Below are 16677 nucleotides of genomic sequence, written 5' to 3'. Positions count from 1 at the left end.
TTCAGCCTTTCTTCACATCTCCACCTCAGCCGACTTCATGCTCCCCTTCCCTCCACCTACTGGCTTTCTTTCAGCTTCTTGTATAAGATCCTATTAGCCACAGGGCCTTTGCACGTGCTGTCTCAGAGCTCCTTTCACCATCCCCCACCGCCCCCCCCCCTTCACCTAGTTAACTCTTATTAGTTATTTCTTACTCCAGGCATCTTTTCAGAACCTCCCTAAACAAAGTCACCCTCTGCCAGCTCAATACCCTCATATTTCTCTCCTTAGCCAAACTTAGAGCTGCATTTCTTACAGCTGTTTGCATGGACACTTGATTAGGACTCGATTAGTGTCTGTTTTCCCACTGGGCTGTAAGGGCCACATGCACAAGGATTGTGCGTCCCCAGGGCCTACACGTGAGTGACGTATGTGTGAATGAACGAGTGAGTGAGCAAGTGAATGATTGATTGAGGTGGTGAGTGAATGATTGAATGACTAAACAAATGAGTGGGTGCTTGGATGAGGGCCCAGTTAGGGGGTCTTGTGCGTCGCTCAAGAAAGGATCAATGCAAGAGGAAGTTTCTTTTATCGAAGGAAAGAGGATGCGGTGTGTGGGGAAGGAGACTGCAGCGAGTACAGTCTGGGTTGGGGACGGGGCGAGGTCGGGGTGCGGTGAGGAGAGGGGTGAGGGTAGGGGTGCCCCATGGCAGTGAGGAGGCTGGAGGGGTGGTGCCTGCCCTGGGCCCGGGGCCCTTCCGGCCTGACTCTTCAGCATGCCGCCCCTTCCCAGGCTCCGTTCCACTCGAGCCAGGTCTCCGTCATGATTCCCCCAAAGCCCAGGCTCCCCGGCCCCTGGCTGCGCTGTCCGTCTCACCTGTTGATGGAGCTGACACTGGGCACAGTGTCGTTGTCACAGACGCCCTCGGCCAGGAGCCGGTCTCGGATCTCCCAGGCAAACATGGTCGGGTTCTGCCGCTTGTAATCCCCGATCTTCTCCACCACCTTGGGGGTGGCCACCTTGGGCTTCGAGCCCCCTATCACTCCAGGCCGGATGCTGCCGGTCTCGTAGTACCTACTCCAATAGAGAACCCCAAAGAAGTACCCAGTAAGCAGGTGGGGTCTTCGGGCAGGAACTTAGCCAGAGACTCTCGTTCCCCTCCGAGGCTTCTGGGGAGGGGCTGGGGGGGGGGGGTGAATCGTGCCCCCAGGGCCGGCCTCCAACACGATGTTCCCGGCACTGCCTGTTTCCCTTGCATGGGTAGGTTTATGCCGCTGCCAAACCAGAACTCTCTTCGATAGACCTCGCCCAGGGATACCTGGCTTCTCTCTTTCCCGTCGTCCCTCTGGCCAGTCTCCTGCGTCTGAGCGCCTGCAGGAGCCACCTTATGGGGCACAAAACACCTCCCTTCTTAGAAAGGGCACTTTTGACGCATGTGCTCTGCGGGTACATACAGGTTCACGGTGGCGGTTTGCTCTGTCCAGCATTTCTTGGCTGAAGCATGACTTACTGTTCTCCTTGGCCATCCTGGTTTTACCCCTCCCTCCCCAGGAAGCCAGCGGGGGTCATTGGGCCCTCTGCCCTGTCTTGCTGGTTTCACCTTTGTTCTCCATAAAACCCCTCCACCCCTCCACCCCACCCCACCCCATACCCCCAGCCACTGGTTTTCCACCAGGTTACACGGTTCAAGTTGAAGCTGATCCTCGTGGACTCTGGAACCCCAGTCTGGCCTGGAGCCCTGGCCACGTCCAGCTCCCTACGCTGAGCCTATTCTCCCAGGGTCTCCACTCCCCTTCCCCGCATCCCTCAGCAGGATAGCCTGCCTCCCCTCCTTGGGGAAACTCTGGTCTCTTCTGCCATGAAATAAAATCTGGCTCTTTAAAACTCCCTTTATGTGTTATCCACCCTCCGGCGCTCATCCCCTTCGTGCAGCCCATCTTGGGAACCCCTCTCCCGACCCCAGCCTGGGACCACGCTTTGCCCTGACAACTTCGGCCAGGAAAGCAGGGCTTTCTTTGCACGTTCAATTACAGATCAGGCTTTGGTCTTTCTGAGCCAGAACCCCTCGTGAATCCACTTACAGGTTGGGTAAGGGAGACGGGTACACTGAGCTGACACGAAGCCCCGAATCCCCCGCGCGTGGGCACTTCCTGCCAGAAGTGGCCCTCCAGACTAGACTACGCGGCTGCGTCAGTCCAGAGCTTCGCTGCTCGTGGTCCCTCCTGAACCTTTGGGTTAGCAGTTCTTAACTCTGGCTGCAGGAAATTAGAATCACTCGAGGAGGGCTTAAAACTATACCGAAACTTGGACTCATTCCCCTAAAGTTCTGCCTTAACTGGGGTGGGCTGGGGCCTAGACATCAATTTCCTTTTCAGACTAAGATTCCCCAGGTGACTCTGCCGTGCGGCCAGGGCTGTGCACTGCTGCTCTGAAGTTAGCGTCCGTAAGTGTCACCTGGTCATCTCATAAAAATCACAGCGTCCGGGCCTGGCTCCCAGAGAGGCTGCTGTAGGCCTGGCCTGGGGCTTAGGGATCTGTATTTCCTCAAGCAACCCCGGTGCTTCTGTGGCAGATACTCTGGGAGTTACGGTTTGAGAAACACAAACTCAGACGTCCCTCAAGCTGGGGTTAGACCTTGGGAGTCAACTCTGATCGCGTGTCCCCTCCCCAGTGGCTCCCTTCCCTTGGTCTCAGCAGGGGGTAGGGCCTTTGGGGAAGATTCTTCTGCTTTAGGAACAAAGAAGTCTATAGAAAATGGGACATGGGGCAAAGGAGACCACAGGGGAGGGAGAAATGAAAGGGAGGAGAAATGGACAAATGAGGAAGGAAGGGCAGGAAACCACAGAAAGGCAGCAGATGGGGGAAGCCCAGAAGCACCACCACATCCTGTTCAGGGGCCCAAGCTGGACACCCGACGAATCCCCGAAAGGGAGGGTGGTGAGGGGCGAATTTCGTGCTTACCTGCCAAGGATCTTGCTGACACAGCCATGGCTGACTCGGAGCTGGCGGGAGATGTCGCAGGGCCTCACGCCCTGGTGGGCCAGGTCCACGATGCGCTGACGCACCACTTCGGGCAGGGGTCTGCCATTCACAAAGGCCCCGCCCAGCTGGTTCAGCCCTCCGTGGCCTGAAACACAGTAGTCCGGGGGACAGTTGTCAGGGCCACCAGGCAGAGAATCAGCCCGCGTGTGGACACTGGATGTTGAGAGCCCCTGAACTTGAACTCCCACCGTTGGTCACACCCTCTGGTGCTCCCGGTGCACGCCACCCTGCTTCCCACCTCTGAGGAGGGCTAGCTCGGGTTGGCGGGGTGAGGGGCATGTACGATGCCACAGAGGGGGGCCATCCCACTTTGGGGACCTTTTGGGAGGGTCTCCTCTCAGACCCTCAGCACCTCACTCCAAATAACAAGCCCACCACCTCCCTCCCTCCCTCTAGAAAGTATCTAAAGAGTTGAGGATTCAGGCTCTTCCTACTCTGATACTGAGCTGTGTGACCTTGGGGAAAATTCCCCTGTCCTCTCTGCGTCTCTGTTCCTCATCTATAAAATGAGGGCGTAGGATGAAATCAGTGGTATTTAAGTTTCTGATTCTTGTTCTTCTTTTGAAGCATAGGGCCAGATTTTTCAGCACAATCACATTGAGAAACACAGACACAAAACAATAAAAGGAGAGCTTCTCTGGTTGAGCTTGGACAGAGTGGGCCCTGTCCGTGGGTTCCCGGCCTGAATGGCCCGAGCAATGTTAGGAGCACTGAAAGGGCAAAGGCAGAGACCTCACTGGCCCACGTTCCAGGGCTTCCAGGACTGACATGTCGGGCTGTGGGCGGTGGTGCAGAACGTGGACACGCTGTGATGTGCGCCCGTCTCGTTAGCTGCCTTCCTGACTCGGCCTCTACCCTCTGGCCCCAGCCTGTGTTTCATTCTGAGCCCATCCACCTATTCAACACATATTTATTGAGTGCGTACTACGTGCCAAATGCTGCACCAGGCCCTGCAGATGTCGAGGTGAATAATGCAGATGTGATCCCTGCTCTGGGCTCATAGGGTTCAAGTAAGGATCTAGACCGGCCAATGACCATACCACATGGTCACTGCTGGGACCGGGGACATGCAGGGGGTTATGGGAACCCCTGGAGGGGACCAAACCCAGGCTCAGGGGACCATAGACGGGTTTCTGAAGAAGTCTAAGTAGTGGAGACTGAAGATAAAGAGACGTCAGACTAGAGAAGGAGATGAGGAGGAAAACTGTTCCAGGCAGTGGGAACAGCATGTGCAAAGGCTTAGAGGCAAGGAGGTGTCTGTTCGATTTATCAACATACTTAACTCTCTAAAATCCCTGGATACAGGTTGGGCTAACTTCAGGCCTGAGATCTTCCTTTTGCCGATGAGGAGACTGGGGCTTAGAGATTTTCAGTGACAATTTATGTGACTGATGTGACTCAGCTTATATGAGGAAGAGCCAGGATCTAACCAGGGATTAAGGCTCCCATCAGAGCTGCTGGGTGAGCCCCATTCTATGGCCAGAACTGACCCCGGAAGCTTGGCACCAGCCATGCAGTTCCACACTGGAGGTGCCACTGCCCGGGAGCCGAGGGCGTCTTTTCACACCAGAGGCATGATTTGGTGATCTGGCTGGGATGGCAGAGCCCCGGGGGTGGGAGTCAGGGGACGCGGGCAGGGGAGGAGGAAGAGCCAATGCCAGGCTTTCTGCGTCAGCCTGTTAAGGGCTATTTATGGCCGAGGGTGGGATGTACCTCTGCTAGGCACACCGTGCCCATTACGGCCCACTGACGTAGCACGTTCAAAACTGCCCCTGCAATGTCTCCTCAGGGGCCCAAGCTATTTTCAGCAGAGCAGTGAATATCTGTTTTTTTGTTGTTGTTTTTTTTTAAAGAGTCTATAAGTGCCTCTGGCCTGGGCACTAAGTCCAGAGGAAAAGCCCGCTGGCCAAACACCCGGCAGGAGGGACACGATGAACCATCTCCCTGGTGGAGACAATTGGGTGACCTTGGGCACTGCTTCCACCCGTCCCGTTCTAGGCAGCTTGTCCTAGCAAGTGTGTTTCCACCAGGGCTAGGCTGACATCCCAGATGGTCAGCGGAGGGGCCTGCATCCACTCCTGAGCCCGCTTCTCTGGCTTCTCATTGGCCACAGGCTGTTGGTGGAAAATAGCTCAGTCATTTGACCCTCACTCCATCCGTGCTGCTTTTCGGCTCTTTTGGGTCCAGACACTGAACACAAGGGGGCGCCAGACAGCCACCCAAACAGACAAGGCCTCCCAGCTTTGTCCCCATTTTCCAGAATTTAGGCTTCCACGTGATCCACCGAGCTTAGATGTTGCGCTAGGTTCTCTACATCTAGAAACGAGGGTTCCTACGGGTGGAGTTCTTCACCCCTAGAAAGGTAATAGGTTTAAAAAACCAAATGCCATTTCTTGGTGGCATGAACTGGGAATTGTACCTAAAAACAAATCTGCCCTGTTTCTCCATTGAAGCGTGCAGGCCATCGTCCTGAATCTTCCTGAAGGGCTGCTCAGGATCCTTAGAAACCCAAACTCTCAGGAACCCTCCTGAAAGGTTATTTACTATATCAGCCTGCATCGGTATGAAGGGAAAGATGTATTCATAGCTCTGGCTCCTACACTGTGAAGTCTCTGGTGCTTTATTTTATTTTATTGGCTTCTGAGTTCTTTGTGTTACTGTGCAAAGGGCGTTGGGCCAGACTCCTGTGTTGACTCTGCCTGTTTTAATTTTTTTTTCACCAGTTTCTTTTATTCTGTAAAGTTGCTTAAATTCTTCTAAAAAATTCTTTAAATCTCCTTTTGAGGAGTAATTTCATTTTTTTGCCAAGGCTGCTTCTTCTTCTTCTTCTTCTTCTTCTTCTTCTTCTTAATTTGTTTATCCCTCCATGTATATTTTTTTTTAATCATGTAGTCTTTTTTATTTTTATTTTTATTTTTTTTGCAGTAGGTCCTTGTTAGTTATCTATTTTAAATATAGCAATGAATGTGAACATGTCCATCCCAAACTCCCAATCTATCCCTCCCCCCGCCCTTCCACCCTGGTCACCATAAGTTCGTTCTCTAAGTCTGTGAGTCTATTTCTGTTTTGTAAGTAAGTTTATTTGTATCATTTCTTTAAGATTCCACATATAAGCGATATCATATGATATATGTCTTTCTCTCCATATATTTTTAATACAATTTTTTAAGGGTCACACTCCATTTACTTCCTGTTTTAATTTTATCATTTGAGAAATTTGGGTTTTTTTTTCAGCCATAGTGTTTCCATCCACTGAATGGGAGCTAAATAACACTACCTGCAGTGTCTGCTGCTGACCTAGGCCAACGGCTGGTAAAGAAAATTTCAGAGAATAATTAACTACATGTACACCTCCCACCTTAGCCCCATCTTCTTAGAATAATAATTCTTATTGTTTGTATATTACAGTTTTCATCTCTTTTGATCTCAACACAGATATACCAAGTACCTACCATGAATCAAAGCACTGAGGATATCACCTTGAACAAGACAAGAAACTTGGCCCTCCAGGAGCTTACAATCTTTGGAAGGATGCAATCAGATAAATTGGGAATCACCACGGTAAGGGAGAAGTTTCTTGACAGAGATAAGTCAGATGCTAGGGGAGCCCGTAAGCGGCCAGAGGGAAGCTGAAGGGTGGAATGACCAGGAGGTAACCAGGTAAAGAAGCTTCCACAGGAAGGAAATCCACACACAAGACTTTGGTGCTCTCAAGAAATGGAAAGACATTTCCTGTGGCTGTCAGAGAATCAGGGTGGAGGAGTTGGAAAGAGCCTGCTGGCTGCAGAGGGAGACGGGACCTCTGGTTTGAGGTTTGGAGCTCAGTCCCCATCACGGAAGGGCTTTTGTCCCTCCTGTGTCCGGTGCGGGGGAGTAGACGCCTTTGGGCGAGTCACCATCAAACGCCCAGAGGTGGGTGCATCCTTCCTTCCTGCCCCAGGGAGGGCCCGACCGCCCACAGTGCTGACCACCTATCCGTGTGTACCGGGTGGGCTCTGAGGCCGGAAGCCAGGGACGAGTGGGAAGGGGGGAAAGGTGTCACCCAGGAAGAGGTTTGACGCTTCCTGAACAAAGGCCCTTTGTATGGTCTGGACGGTGGAGGAGGAAGACGAGACGGCCTGGCCGGACCCAAGTGGGTTCTGAGTGTGAAGTCCGCACACGAGGGGATGCCAACTTGCCTGGGGGCAGAGAGCACTGAGCCTACAGCGAGGGAGTCTGCAAAGCTCTGGCTGAAGCCTGCTGTCCAAAAATGTATACTTTGGAAAAGTGACCATCTGGGGAGGTCTTAGGCCTTTCTTTGGTCATTCTTCGCTCCTTCCAGGGCTCTGAGGAGGAGGGAGAGTAGGAGGACAAGAGAGAGGTCATTGCCCCAAACTCTTGTTACGTGTACGGATACCCAGACCCTCGAGATGTAGGATAATTTCCCTGTGCCCCATAATCCTTTTTTTAATTTTAATTTTATTTTTCTTGGCTGCACCATGTGCACGGCATGCGGGATCTTAGTTCTCCGACCAGGGATTGAACCCGTACCCCCTGCAGTGACAGTGCAGAGTCGTAACCATTGGACCACCAGGGAAGTCCCTGTGGCCCATAATCCTTTGCCCAAGTCTCAGTCGCAGCACTGGCTGCACCGAACTGCACCTTGATCTGTTTAGGTTCCTTTATGAGTTCTCAAGGGCAGGGGCCCCATCTTTGTCTACCTAGCACCTGTCACAAAAGTTTAATTAATGTTTCAGTAAATACACGTGGCAGAAAAATGCTTTACAAACGTGAGGGGCTATTGTATTGGTTGGTGAGTGGATTGCCCACCGCGGGACCCTCGAGTCCCATCGTTGGATACTTTCCCCTTTCACCTTCTGTCTGATTCCTCACATCACTTGCCCCGTCCGAAAGTGACAATGGTTCAATGTGTTGTGCTGTGAAAATTTCCACTTAACTACCTGGGGAGTTTTGTTTCAGCCCCAAAGAGTGTCAAGGTGAGCATCTGAGCCTTGGCAGGACTCTAGCGGGGGATTCAGCAGCTGCTCTGGGATGTCCTGTAAATCTCGCCAGGCTTGGCCCTTGGTCCCGGTTCCTTGCGTTTCTCTTTAATGCAGTTCTCCTCCCTCATTTGTTCTGTGATATCTATTTTTTTCCCCAGGCTTCTCTCAAATCCCAGCGCTGTGCCCACTCTACACCATCATCCGTGGTGATCCCACCTACTCTCATTGTTTCACTTACCACCCCTGTACTGATGGCATCGTGGGCATCCAGGTATCTCCAGCCCAGATCTTTCCTCCGTTTTTATAGTCAACTTCCTATCGGAAATCTCCGGGTGATAGAGGCACCGCCTCTAGGGTTGTCTTGGTGGGTCACGACACCAGCTGCCATGCAAGCATAAAACCTGCCCTCCAGCTTCATCGCATGCCACCTTCCTCCACAATCTCTGCTCCACACCCTCACGGGTCTTGTGCGTGACCTTGGAGCTATTGGTGCATCCTCCTGCTTTGGGGCCTTTGCACATGCTGTTCCCTCTGCCTGGCTTCTTCATCTCTGAAACCCTAATATCTGGTGTAATGCTTGATGCACAGTAGGTACCCACTAAATGCTGGTTAAGTTAATTACTGGAAGGAAGGAAGGAAGGAGGAAAGGGAGGGAAGAGAGGGAGGGAGGGAGGAAAGAAAGCAGGTCCAAAGCAAGCTGAGTGAAGCCCACACATTCTTTGCCCTCAGCAGAATTCTGTCTCTTTCAAAGACATATACTCTTAGACATGAGTTGTTTAAAAAAAAAGAAAGGAGTCCAGACATCATGGCACAGGAAAAGAGAGGTTTGCCTTCCTTCTGCAGGAGCCATGGGATGAATGCAGGGGTCTTCCTGTTGGCTTTTGCATCCAACCTTCAAGGTCAACGTTAAGTGTGTGACACTTGTCGGGCTGACACCTTTGTAGGGAGTGTTACAGCCCACACACTGCCGTGTTGGTCCGGCAGGAGCGCTCTGTGAGATGAACGCTACTGGCACCAGTTTACACGGATGAGAAAACTGTCACCAGCTTGAGTCTTTGGGTTCTAAGTTGGGAAGCCTTTTCCTTCTAACCCTGGCTGTAGAGGGTTATGGAGAATGATAAGGAAGTTATAGCTCTGGGGGTGAGATTTCAGCACGCACCGAGGGAAAGAATCATGAGAGACAGCTCCAGCTAGGGAGGACCTCAGTTGAGTAGCAAAAGCTATCCCACCTGGGAACTCGGACATCCCAGACTCAGAGGCCCACTTGACACATTTCTGACTCAGGGCTGCAGGGTGATGCTACCCCTTGATGTCTGCCAGGGTCCTCTCAGTAAAAAGATTTGCTACCCCAGATCTCACTGCCAGGGAGCTCAGCACTGTGTTCTGGGTTCAAGGCCAAGTACACGACCAAGCCAGTCTTGGAATCCTATTTCTTCAGACCTTTAAGTAGAGCATTTAAGTAGCGCATCAGTCAGGGGCCAGTCAGAAAACACAAACCTGTTTCTAGGTATCTCAACAGAGGGGCTTTAATGGAGGGACTTGCTTTTCTAGGCATTGGAGGCTGTAAGAGCGCAGAGGAGCACTGGGGTAACCCTGAGATGGTAACTGTGGAAGAAGCCACCATTCGTAGGACTGGGGAAGAAAAGGATAGAGGCTGGAGTTATCAGAACCTTGACATTTGGAGGAGGGGCCCAGGGAGCTGGGGCTCGGAACCCCCGAGGTGATGGCACCTCCTGGCTGCTGCTGGTATATCTGAGGGGCACAGGAGGCTGGTTCCGGGATTGCTGGTCTCTGGATCACCTGCTGCTGAAGCAACACTGACAAGAACCACATGCAACAAGAAGAAGGCCCTGTACCATCTTCCAGCCTTCTATTCCCTGTCACGTGGCCCACTTATCAGTCCCTCGTAGAAGCCCAAACTGGTAAGCCGCTTGCAAATCTGTCCTCTCACCCTGATGAGTGGCTGCGGTTCATCTATTCATTTACTTTCATGCACTGAACGTGTGTAGGTCAAGGTTAGAAGAGCAGGCTCAGGAGACAGACTGCTGACATTCAAACCCCTGTTCTACCTCTGAATTTGGCATGGATTTCACCTCTCTCCGCCTCTCTTCCTAGGTGTGTTGTGTGACCTACATAACACAATGCCCATATAGCACTCAGACATTCTCCATTACCACCTGACCATCACTGCTCCCCTGCCAGGCACGGCTCCAGGCTCCGGGGATACATAGGGATCAAGACAGGTGGGTCTCCGCCCTCTTGGATGTTATAGTTTTCTGGGAATGGTTTCAATTTAATGAGCTTACTTTCTCAGCAAGTGACAAAGCTCTCCCACCCCATCTACCCTATCTTCCTGCCTGGGTCATTTTCTGCTCTTCCTCTTCCAAAATCCTTAGTGATGGAGCGAAGGGCAAGGTTCTGGAATGCCCTGAGGGGCAGGAAGTAATCCCAGTTCCTCTCTCCCCTCCTGGGTTCCCTGCTAGGTGGTTATTCATTGATTCCTGGGCTTGTTCTTGTTGATTTGTTCTCCTGGCCTGTTGGCCACTGTCCCTCCTGTGGGGCCTCCATGCACTTTAATTCAGCCCAAGAGGCCCCCAGGTTGTGAGGCCATGAGGACCAGCTTCCAGCCTCCTAAACTCTGAAGTTCTGGCAGGTCTGAGGGTCCCCCAGAGCCCTTGGAATAATAGGTAAGAAGTCTGGCTTCTTTGGATGCTCTTGCCTTAGATCAGCCCGGAGAGTAGGAGGGTTCAGCCCTATTTTTTCATGTCCAACAGGTAGAGAGGGCTGGCAGGGACAGAGGGAGGGAGACAGAGGGAGGATAAGGGGGGTTCCCCTGGATTAGTCTCCAGGTGGGAAAGAACAAAACTTGGCTGGTATTTTACCAAGATTGGACTTAAAAAAAGAGGAAAGAGGGGAAGGAGGAAGGGAGGAAGGGCTACTTTCAGTATTCACCCCCTTTCTCCCAGGAGTCAATGCTTCGGAATAAGACTGACAGCCCGCATGGTGGGAGGGGCTCACTCTGGAGCCAGGCTGGGCTCTCGAAGTGCATCTTCTCATTCAGTTCTCATAACAGCACATTATCCCCATTTTACAGATGGAGAGGTGAGAGTAGAGACTGGCTGTAACTTTGCCCAAGGCTGCACTGGGGCAGAACTGAGACTCAAGCTGAGGGCTCCCGGATGTCCCGGCACTGCCCCTGGCAGCGTGTGGTTATTCCAGATGGACAGTCAGACCCTTCTCTGAGGGCGAATGTGTCTTCACATCACCTACCAAGCATGGGTGCATTGCAAAGCCCACTTCAGAAGCCTCTCTGGGTTTTCATTTGGTTGGGGCTGAATTTTTCCTTTTTTATGATTTTCTTCAGCCAGAGAATGAACTGAATTACATTATATTTCTCCCTCTTCCACATTGGTTTATCCTCCTCCATTCTCTTGATTTCCATCCATCCGCACTCCCTTTCTGCCCAGTCTTTGCGGTTCGGGTGTTTCTTCCTCTGTCCTCGGTCTCCTCCCATTGTCTTGCTGGCTTTTATTTCCATCCCTTGCTGATGGCCCCTGCTCCTCTCAGCCCCTTCCCCATTCCCCTCCACTCCTGTCCAAGACAGCAGACCCCTCCCCTGTACCTCTCTCCCACCCACTCACCCTGAGTTTTCCCTCCTCTCTGCCTTCCCCCCACCCCTCACTCCTTTGGCTGGTCCCCCCTCCCTGCATCGTCTTTATCTCCTGCATGACTGCTCTGGTTCTTTATCCCATCTTCCCCTCAAAGGCATTCGCAGCTCGGCTGTTATTCTTGTATTAGCACTGAACCCATTAAAGCTAATTTGTTTGCCCTAATCGCCATTTATTTTTCCCTAGTTGATATTAGATTTCCCTTTCTATTGCTCCAGCATGATTTTCTCTTTGTCTTCCTAATGGTCTACCCCCCTCTCTCTTCTTCTATTAATCTGGTTGGCTTTACTGTGTGGTTTCAAGGCCTTTCTCCACCTCCCCCAGCCCTTAGATTAACTCTGTCACTTCCCTCCCAGGAAGGGCCCCAGGGAGTGGATTTCCAGGGTTGGAGCTGCTGTAAATGTCAGTGGATCTCTAAGCTCCCTCAGAAAAGTACTTGATGAGAGGCCCTGACTTGTCCCGAAAGTCTGGAAGGCTCGGAAATGAGGGGGCTGAAGAGCTGGAGGCAAGTGGGACGAAATGTGCTGTTCTGGGCCCTGAGGGGTCACCCAGCCCAAGGCTTCCCAGGCTGGGCTACCCTTTGGGGCTGTCTCAAAGATTTCTGGAGGCCTCTGCAAGCTTCTCAGATCCCATAGATTGTACCAGGACACCAAGCAGCATTGGGCCACTTTCTCCCTGTGATGAATATTGGGCACCATCTCTCCTCCATCCCTGTTTCCCAAACTGGAGACATATTCCCTCCTCTTCCTGAAGAGGGGAAGGCTTCTCTCTGTGGATGTGGCTTTGGGGTGGCTGAAACGCATCCTGGCCATCATGTTTCCAAGGACAGAAGCCTCCCTGGATCACCTCTCAGGAACCTTCACCCCCTACCTTCTTCTCCACTGACCGCCCTGGTTCACAGCCCTCCATGTGAGTGTCATTATTGACCGTTCTTGGGGCCAGTGCCCTGCCTGTCCCCTGGACGCCTAGCTCCTCGAGGGCAGGTGCAGTGTCCTATCTGACCGCATAAGCTTGCATCGCGGAGAGGAGAGCGGTGCTTCCTGGGACATTCAGAAACTTTCCACCTCTGGTCACGTCAACCATAATCTCTTGGCATGGTGTCTGTGTTTTTAAAAAAGTTCCTCTGGTGATTGCCCAGAGTTTATGTCCTCTCATTAGATGGTCAATAAATATTTATTGAAAGCATGAATTAACTGATTAAACATGAACTTCCAGTCAAAGGCTGCAAATGGAACTTGCCAGTGCTTGCTGGAGGTTTCCTAGAGGTCATTCTTGGCTCCTTCCCTCCCACTGAGCCTCTTAGATGCCTCCAGACTCCTGGCATCACGCACCCGGGGCTGCAGTGGGAAAGGCCAGGGCCTCTGCATTTGGGGGAGAGTGGGCATGAGGCAGGTGTGTCAGCACCCACTGAACCTGCCCTTGGAAACCCAGCATCTGCACAAATCACTGCGCTGTAACTTCAACTCCCCCTGGGGTCAGAGGCCTGTGGATATTAATGCTTTTTTTTTTTTTAATGATTCTATATTAAAGCAATTTTCAGTTCATTAGATTTCAATTCAATGAGCTCCCACTCTATGTCTAATAATATTCCAGGCTATATGTATGTGGGGAGATGGTTTCTGAGTAGAAGACACCGAGCTTGCCCTTGAGAAACTTACAGGTTGATCATCCCTGACACCTTATAGAACCTTAAAGTATTAAAATCCATTCACAAGCACTATCTCCTTCAATTCTTTTCACAACCCCATGGAATACCCACGGGGTGTGTGTGCACATTTCTGTGTGTATGAGTGTGTGTGTGTGTGTGTGTGTCTGTTCCTGTCCTTGCGTGTGTGTGTGTGTGTCTGTTCCTGTCCTTGTGTGTGTGTGTGTCTGTTCCTGTCCGTGTGTGTGTGTGTGTGTGTGTCTGTTCCTGTCCTTGTGTGTGTGTGTGTCTGTTCCTGTCCCTGTGTGTGTGTGTGTGTCTGTTCCTGTCCGTGTGTGTGTGTGTGTGTGTGTGTGTGTCTGTTCCTGACCCTGTGTGTGTGTGTGTCTGTTCCTGTCCCTGTGTGTGTGTGTCTGCTCCTGTCCTGTGTGTGTGTGTGTGTGTGTGTCTGTTCCTGACCCTGTGTGTGTGTGTTTCTCTGTTCCTGTCCCTGTGTGTGTGTGTCTGTTCCTGTCCCTGTGTGTGTATGTGTGTGTCTGTTCCTGTCCCTGTGTGTGTGTGTGTCTGTTCCTGTCCTTGTGTGTGTGTGTGTTTTTCTCTGTTCCTGTCCTTGTGTGTGTGTTTGTGTGTTTCTCTGTTCCTGTCCCTGTGTGTGTGTGTGTCTGTTCCTGTCCCTGTGTGTGTGTGTGTCTGTTCCTGTCCCTGTGTGTGTGTGTGTTTCTCTGTTCCTGTCCTTGTGTGTGTGTTTGTGTGTTTCTCTGTTCCTGTCCCTGTGTGTGTGTGTGTCTGTTCCTGTCCCTGTGTGTGTGTGTGTCTGTTCCTGTCCTTGTGTGTGTGTGTGTGTTTCTCTGTTCCTGTCCTTGTGTGTGTGTTTGTGTGTTTCTCTGTTCCTGTCCCTGTGTGTGTGTGTGTCTGTTCCTGTCCCTGTGTGTGTGTGTTTCTCTGTTCCTGTCCCTGTGTGTGTGTGTGTGTCTGTTCCTGTCCCTGTGTGTGTGCGTGTTTCTCTGTTCCTGTCCCTGTGTGTGTGTGTGTGTGTGTCTGTTCCTGTCCCTGTGTGTGTGTGTGTTTCTCTGTTCCTGTCCCTGTGTGTGTGTGTGTTTCTCTGTTCCTGTCCCTGTGTGTGTATGTGTGTGTCTGTTCCTGTCCCTGTGTGTGTATGTGTGTGTCTGTTCCTGTCCCTGTGTGTGTGTGTGTCTGTTCCTGTCCTTGTGTGTGTGTGTGTGTTTCTCTGTTCCTGTCCTTGTGTGTGTGTTTGTGTGTTTCTCTGTTCCTGTCCCTGTGTGTGTGTGTGTCTGTTCCTGTCCCTGTGTGTGTGTGTGTTTCTCTGTTCCTGCCCTTGTGTGTGTGTGTGTTTCTCTGTTCCTGTCCCTGTGTGTGTGTTTCTCTGTTCCTGTCCGTGTGTGTGTGTGTTTCTCTGTTCCTGTCCCTGTGTGTGTGTGTGTCTGTTCCTGTCCCTGTGTGTGTGTGTGTTTCTCTGTTCCTGTCCCTGTGTGTGTGTGTGTTTCTCTGTTCCTGTCCCTGTGTGTGTGTGTGTTTCTCTGTTCCTGTCCCTGTGTGTGTGTGTGTTTCTCTGTTCCTGTCCCTGTGTGTGTGTTTCTCTGTTCCTGTCCTTGTGTGTGTATGTGTGTGTCTCTCTGTTCCTGTCCCTGTGTGTGTGTGTGTCTGTTCCTGTCCCTGTGTGTGTGTGTGTCTGCTCCTGTCCTGTGTGTGTGTGTGTGTCTGTTCCTGACCCTGTGTGTGTGTGTTTCTCTGTTCCTGTCCCTGTGTGTGTGTGTCTGTTCCTGTCCCTGTGTGTGTATGTGTGTGTCTGTTCCTGTCCCTGTGTGTGTGTGTGTCTGTTCCTGTCCTTGTGTGTGTGTGTGTGTTTCTCTGTTCCTGCCCTTGTGTGTGTGTGTTTCTCTGTTCCTGTCCCTGTGTGTGTGTTTCTCTGTTCCTGTCCCTGTGTGTGTGTGTGTTTCTCTGTTCCTGTCCCTGTGTGTGTGTGTGTCTGTTCCTGTCCCTGTGTGTGTGTGTGTTTCTCTGTTCCTGTCCCTGTGTGTGTGTGTGTTTCTCTGTTCCTGTCCCTGTGTGTGTGTGTGTTTCTCTGTTCCTGTCCCTGTGTGTGTGTTTCTCTGTTCCTGTCCTTGTGTGTGTGTTTGTGTGTTTCTCTGTTCCTGTCCCTGTGTGTGTGTGTGTCTGTTCCTGTCCCTGTGTGTGTGTGTGTTTCTCTGTTCCTGTCCCTGTGTGTGTGTGTGTGTGTGTCTGTTCCTGTCCCTGTGTGTGTGTGTGTTTCTCTGTTCCTGTCCCTGTGTGTGTGTCTGTTCCTGTCCCTGTGTGTGTGTGTGTTTCTCTGTTCCTGTCCCTGTGTGTGTGTGTTTCTCTGTTCCTGTCCCTGTGTGTGTGTTTCTCTGTTCCTGTCCTTGTGTGTGTGTTTGTGTGTTTCTCTGTTCCTGTCCCTGTGTGTGTGTGTGTCTGTTCCTGTCCCTGTGTGTGTGTGTGTTTCTCTGTTCCTGTCCCTGTGTGTGTGTGTGTTTCTCTGTTCCTGTCCCTGTGTGTGTGTGTGTTTCTCTGTTCCTGTCCCTGTGTGTGTGTTTCTCTGTTCCTGTCCTTGTGTGTGTGTTTGTGTGTTTCTCTGTTCCTGTCCCTGTGTGTGTGTGTGTTTCTCTGTTCCTGTCCCTGTGTGTGTGTGTGTTTCTCTGTTCCTGTCCCTGTGTGTGTGTGTGTTTCTCTGTTCCTGTCCCTGTGTGTGTGTGTGTTTCTCTGTTCCTGTCCCTGTGTGTGTGTGTGTGTGTGTGTGTCTGTTCCTGTCCCTGTGTGTGTGTGTGTTTCTCTGTTCCTGTCCCTGTGTGTGTGTCTGTTCCTGTCCCTGTGTGTGTGTGTGTTTCTCTGTTCCTGTCCCTGTGTGTGTTTCTCTGTTCCTGTCCCTGTGTGTGTGTGTGTTTCTCTGTTCCTGTCCCTGTGTGTGTGTGTGTTTCTCTGTTCCTGTCCCTGTGTGTGTGTTTCTCTGTTCCTGTCCTTGTGTGTGTGTTTGTGTGTTTCTCTGTTCCTGTCCCTGTGTGTGTGTGTGTCTGTTCCTGTCCCTGTGTGTGTGTGTGTTTCTCTGTTCCTGTCCCTGTGTGTGTGTGTGTGTGTGTGTGTGTGTGTGTGGTGGGTATGGAGCCCTCAGGCCTGGTGCGGGGGCTGGAGGGGGGCCTGGCCACCCTGAGGAGACAAACAGGTAGGGACAAATGAAGAACAACTGCTCTTGTGAGCCCGACACACTGAGCAGAATCTGTGACAGAACTGCATATCTGTGGCTCCCGCACGTGTGGACAGCTGGTTCCCCAGTACCGGGCAAGGTAGCAAAGCGGGTTATACGCTGTGACAGCCGCGCACGGCTGC

The 16677-nt window shown here is 51.7% G+C and overlaps 1 protein-coding gene across 2 annotated transcripts in view; it reads right to left on the bottom strand.

The window, feature by feature from the left end:
• PAX8 (paired box 8) overlaps positions 1-16677 on the bottom strand; it is a 57239-nt gene that overhangs the window by 22925 nt on the left and 17637 nt on the right. The window contains exons 2-3 of one of the 2 annotated variants that reach the window (XM_068564776.1): positions 2942-3107; positions 857-1057 (exon numbers count right to left, since the gene is read on the bottom strand). In XM_068564776.1, coding sequence (XP_068420877.1) covers positions 857-1057; positions 2942-3107 — 367 coding nt within the window. The remainder of the gene's footprint in view (positions 1-856; positions 1058-2941; positions 3108-16677) is intronic. The other variant, XM_068564777.1, reaches the window with a different exon arrangement.

The sequence above is a fragment of the Eschrichtius robustus genome, chromosome 15 (assembly GCF_028021215.1).
Source record: "Eschrichtius robustus isolate mEscRob2 chromosome 15, mEscRob2.pri, whole genome shotgun sequence".
Classification (NCBI taxonomy): Eukaryota; Metazoa; Chordata; class Mammalia; order Artiodactyla; family Eschrichtiidae; genus Eschrichtius; species Eschrichtius robustus.
The sequence above is the reverse complement of the archived record's forward strand: the minus strand, read 5'-3'. Positions and strand labels throughout refer to the sequence as shown.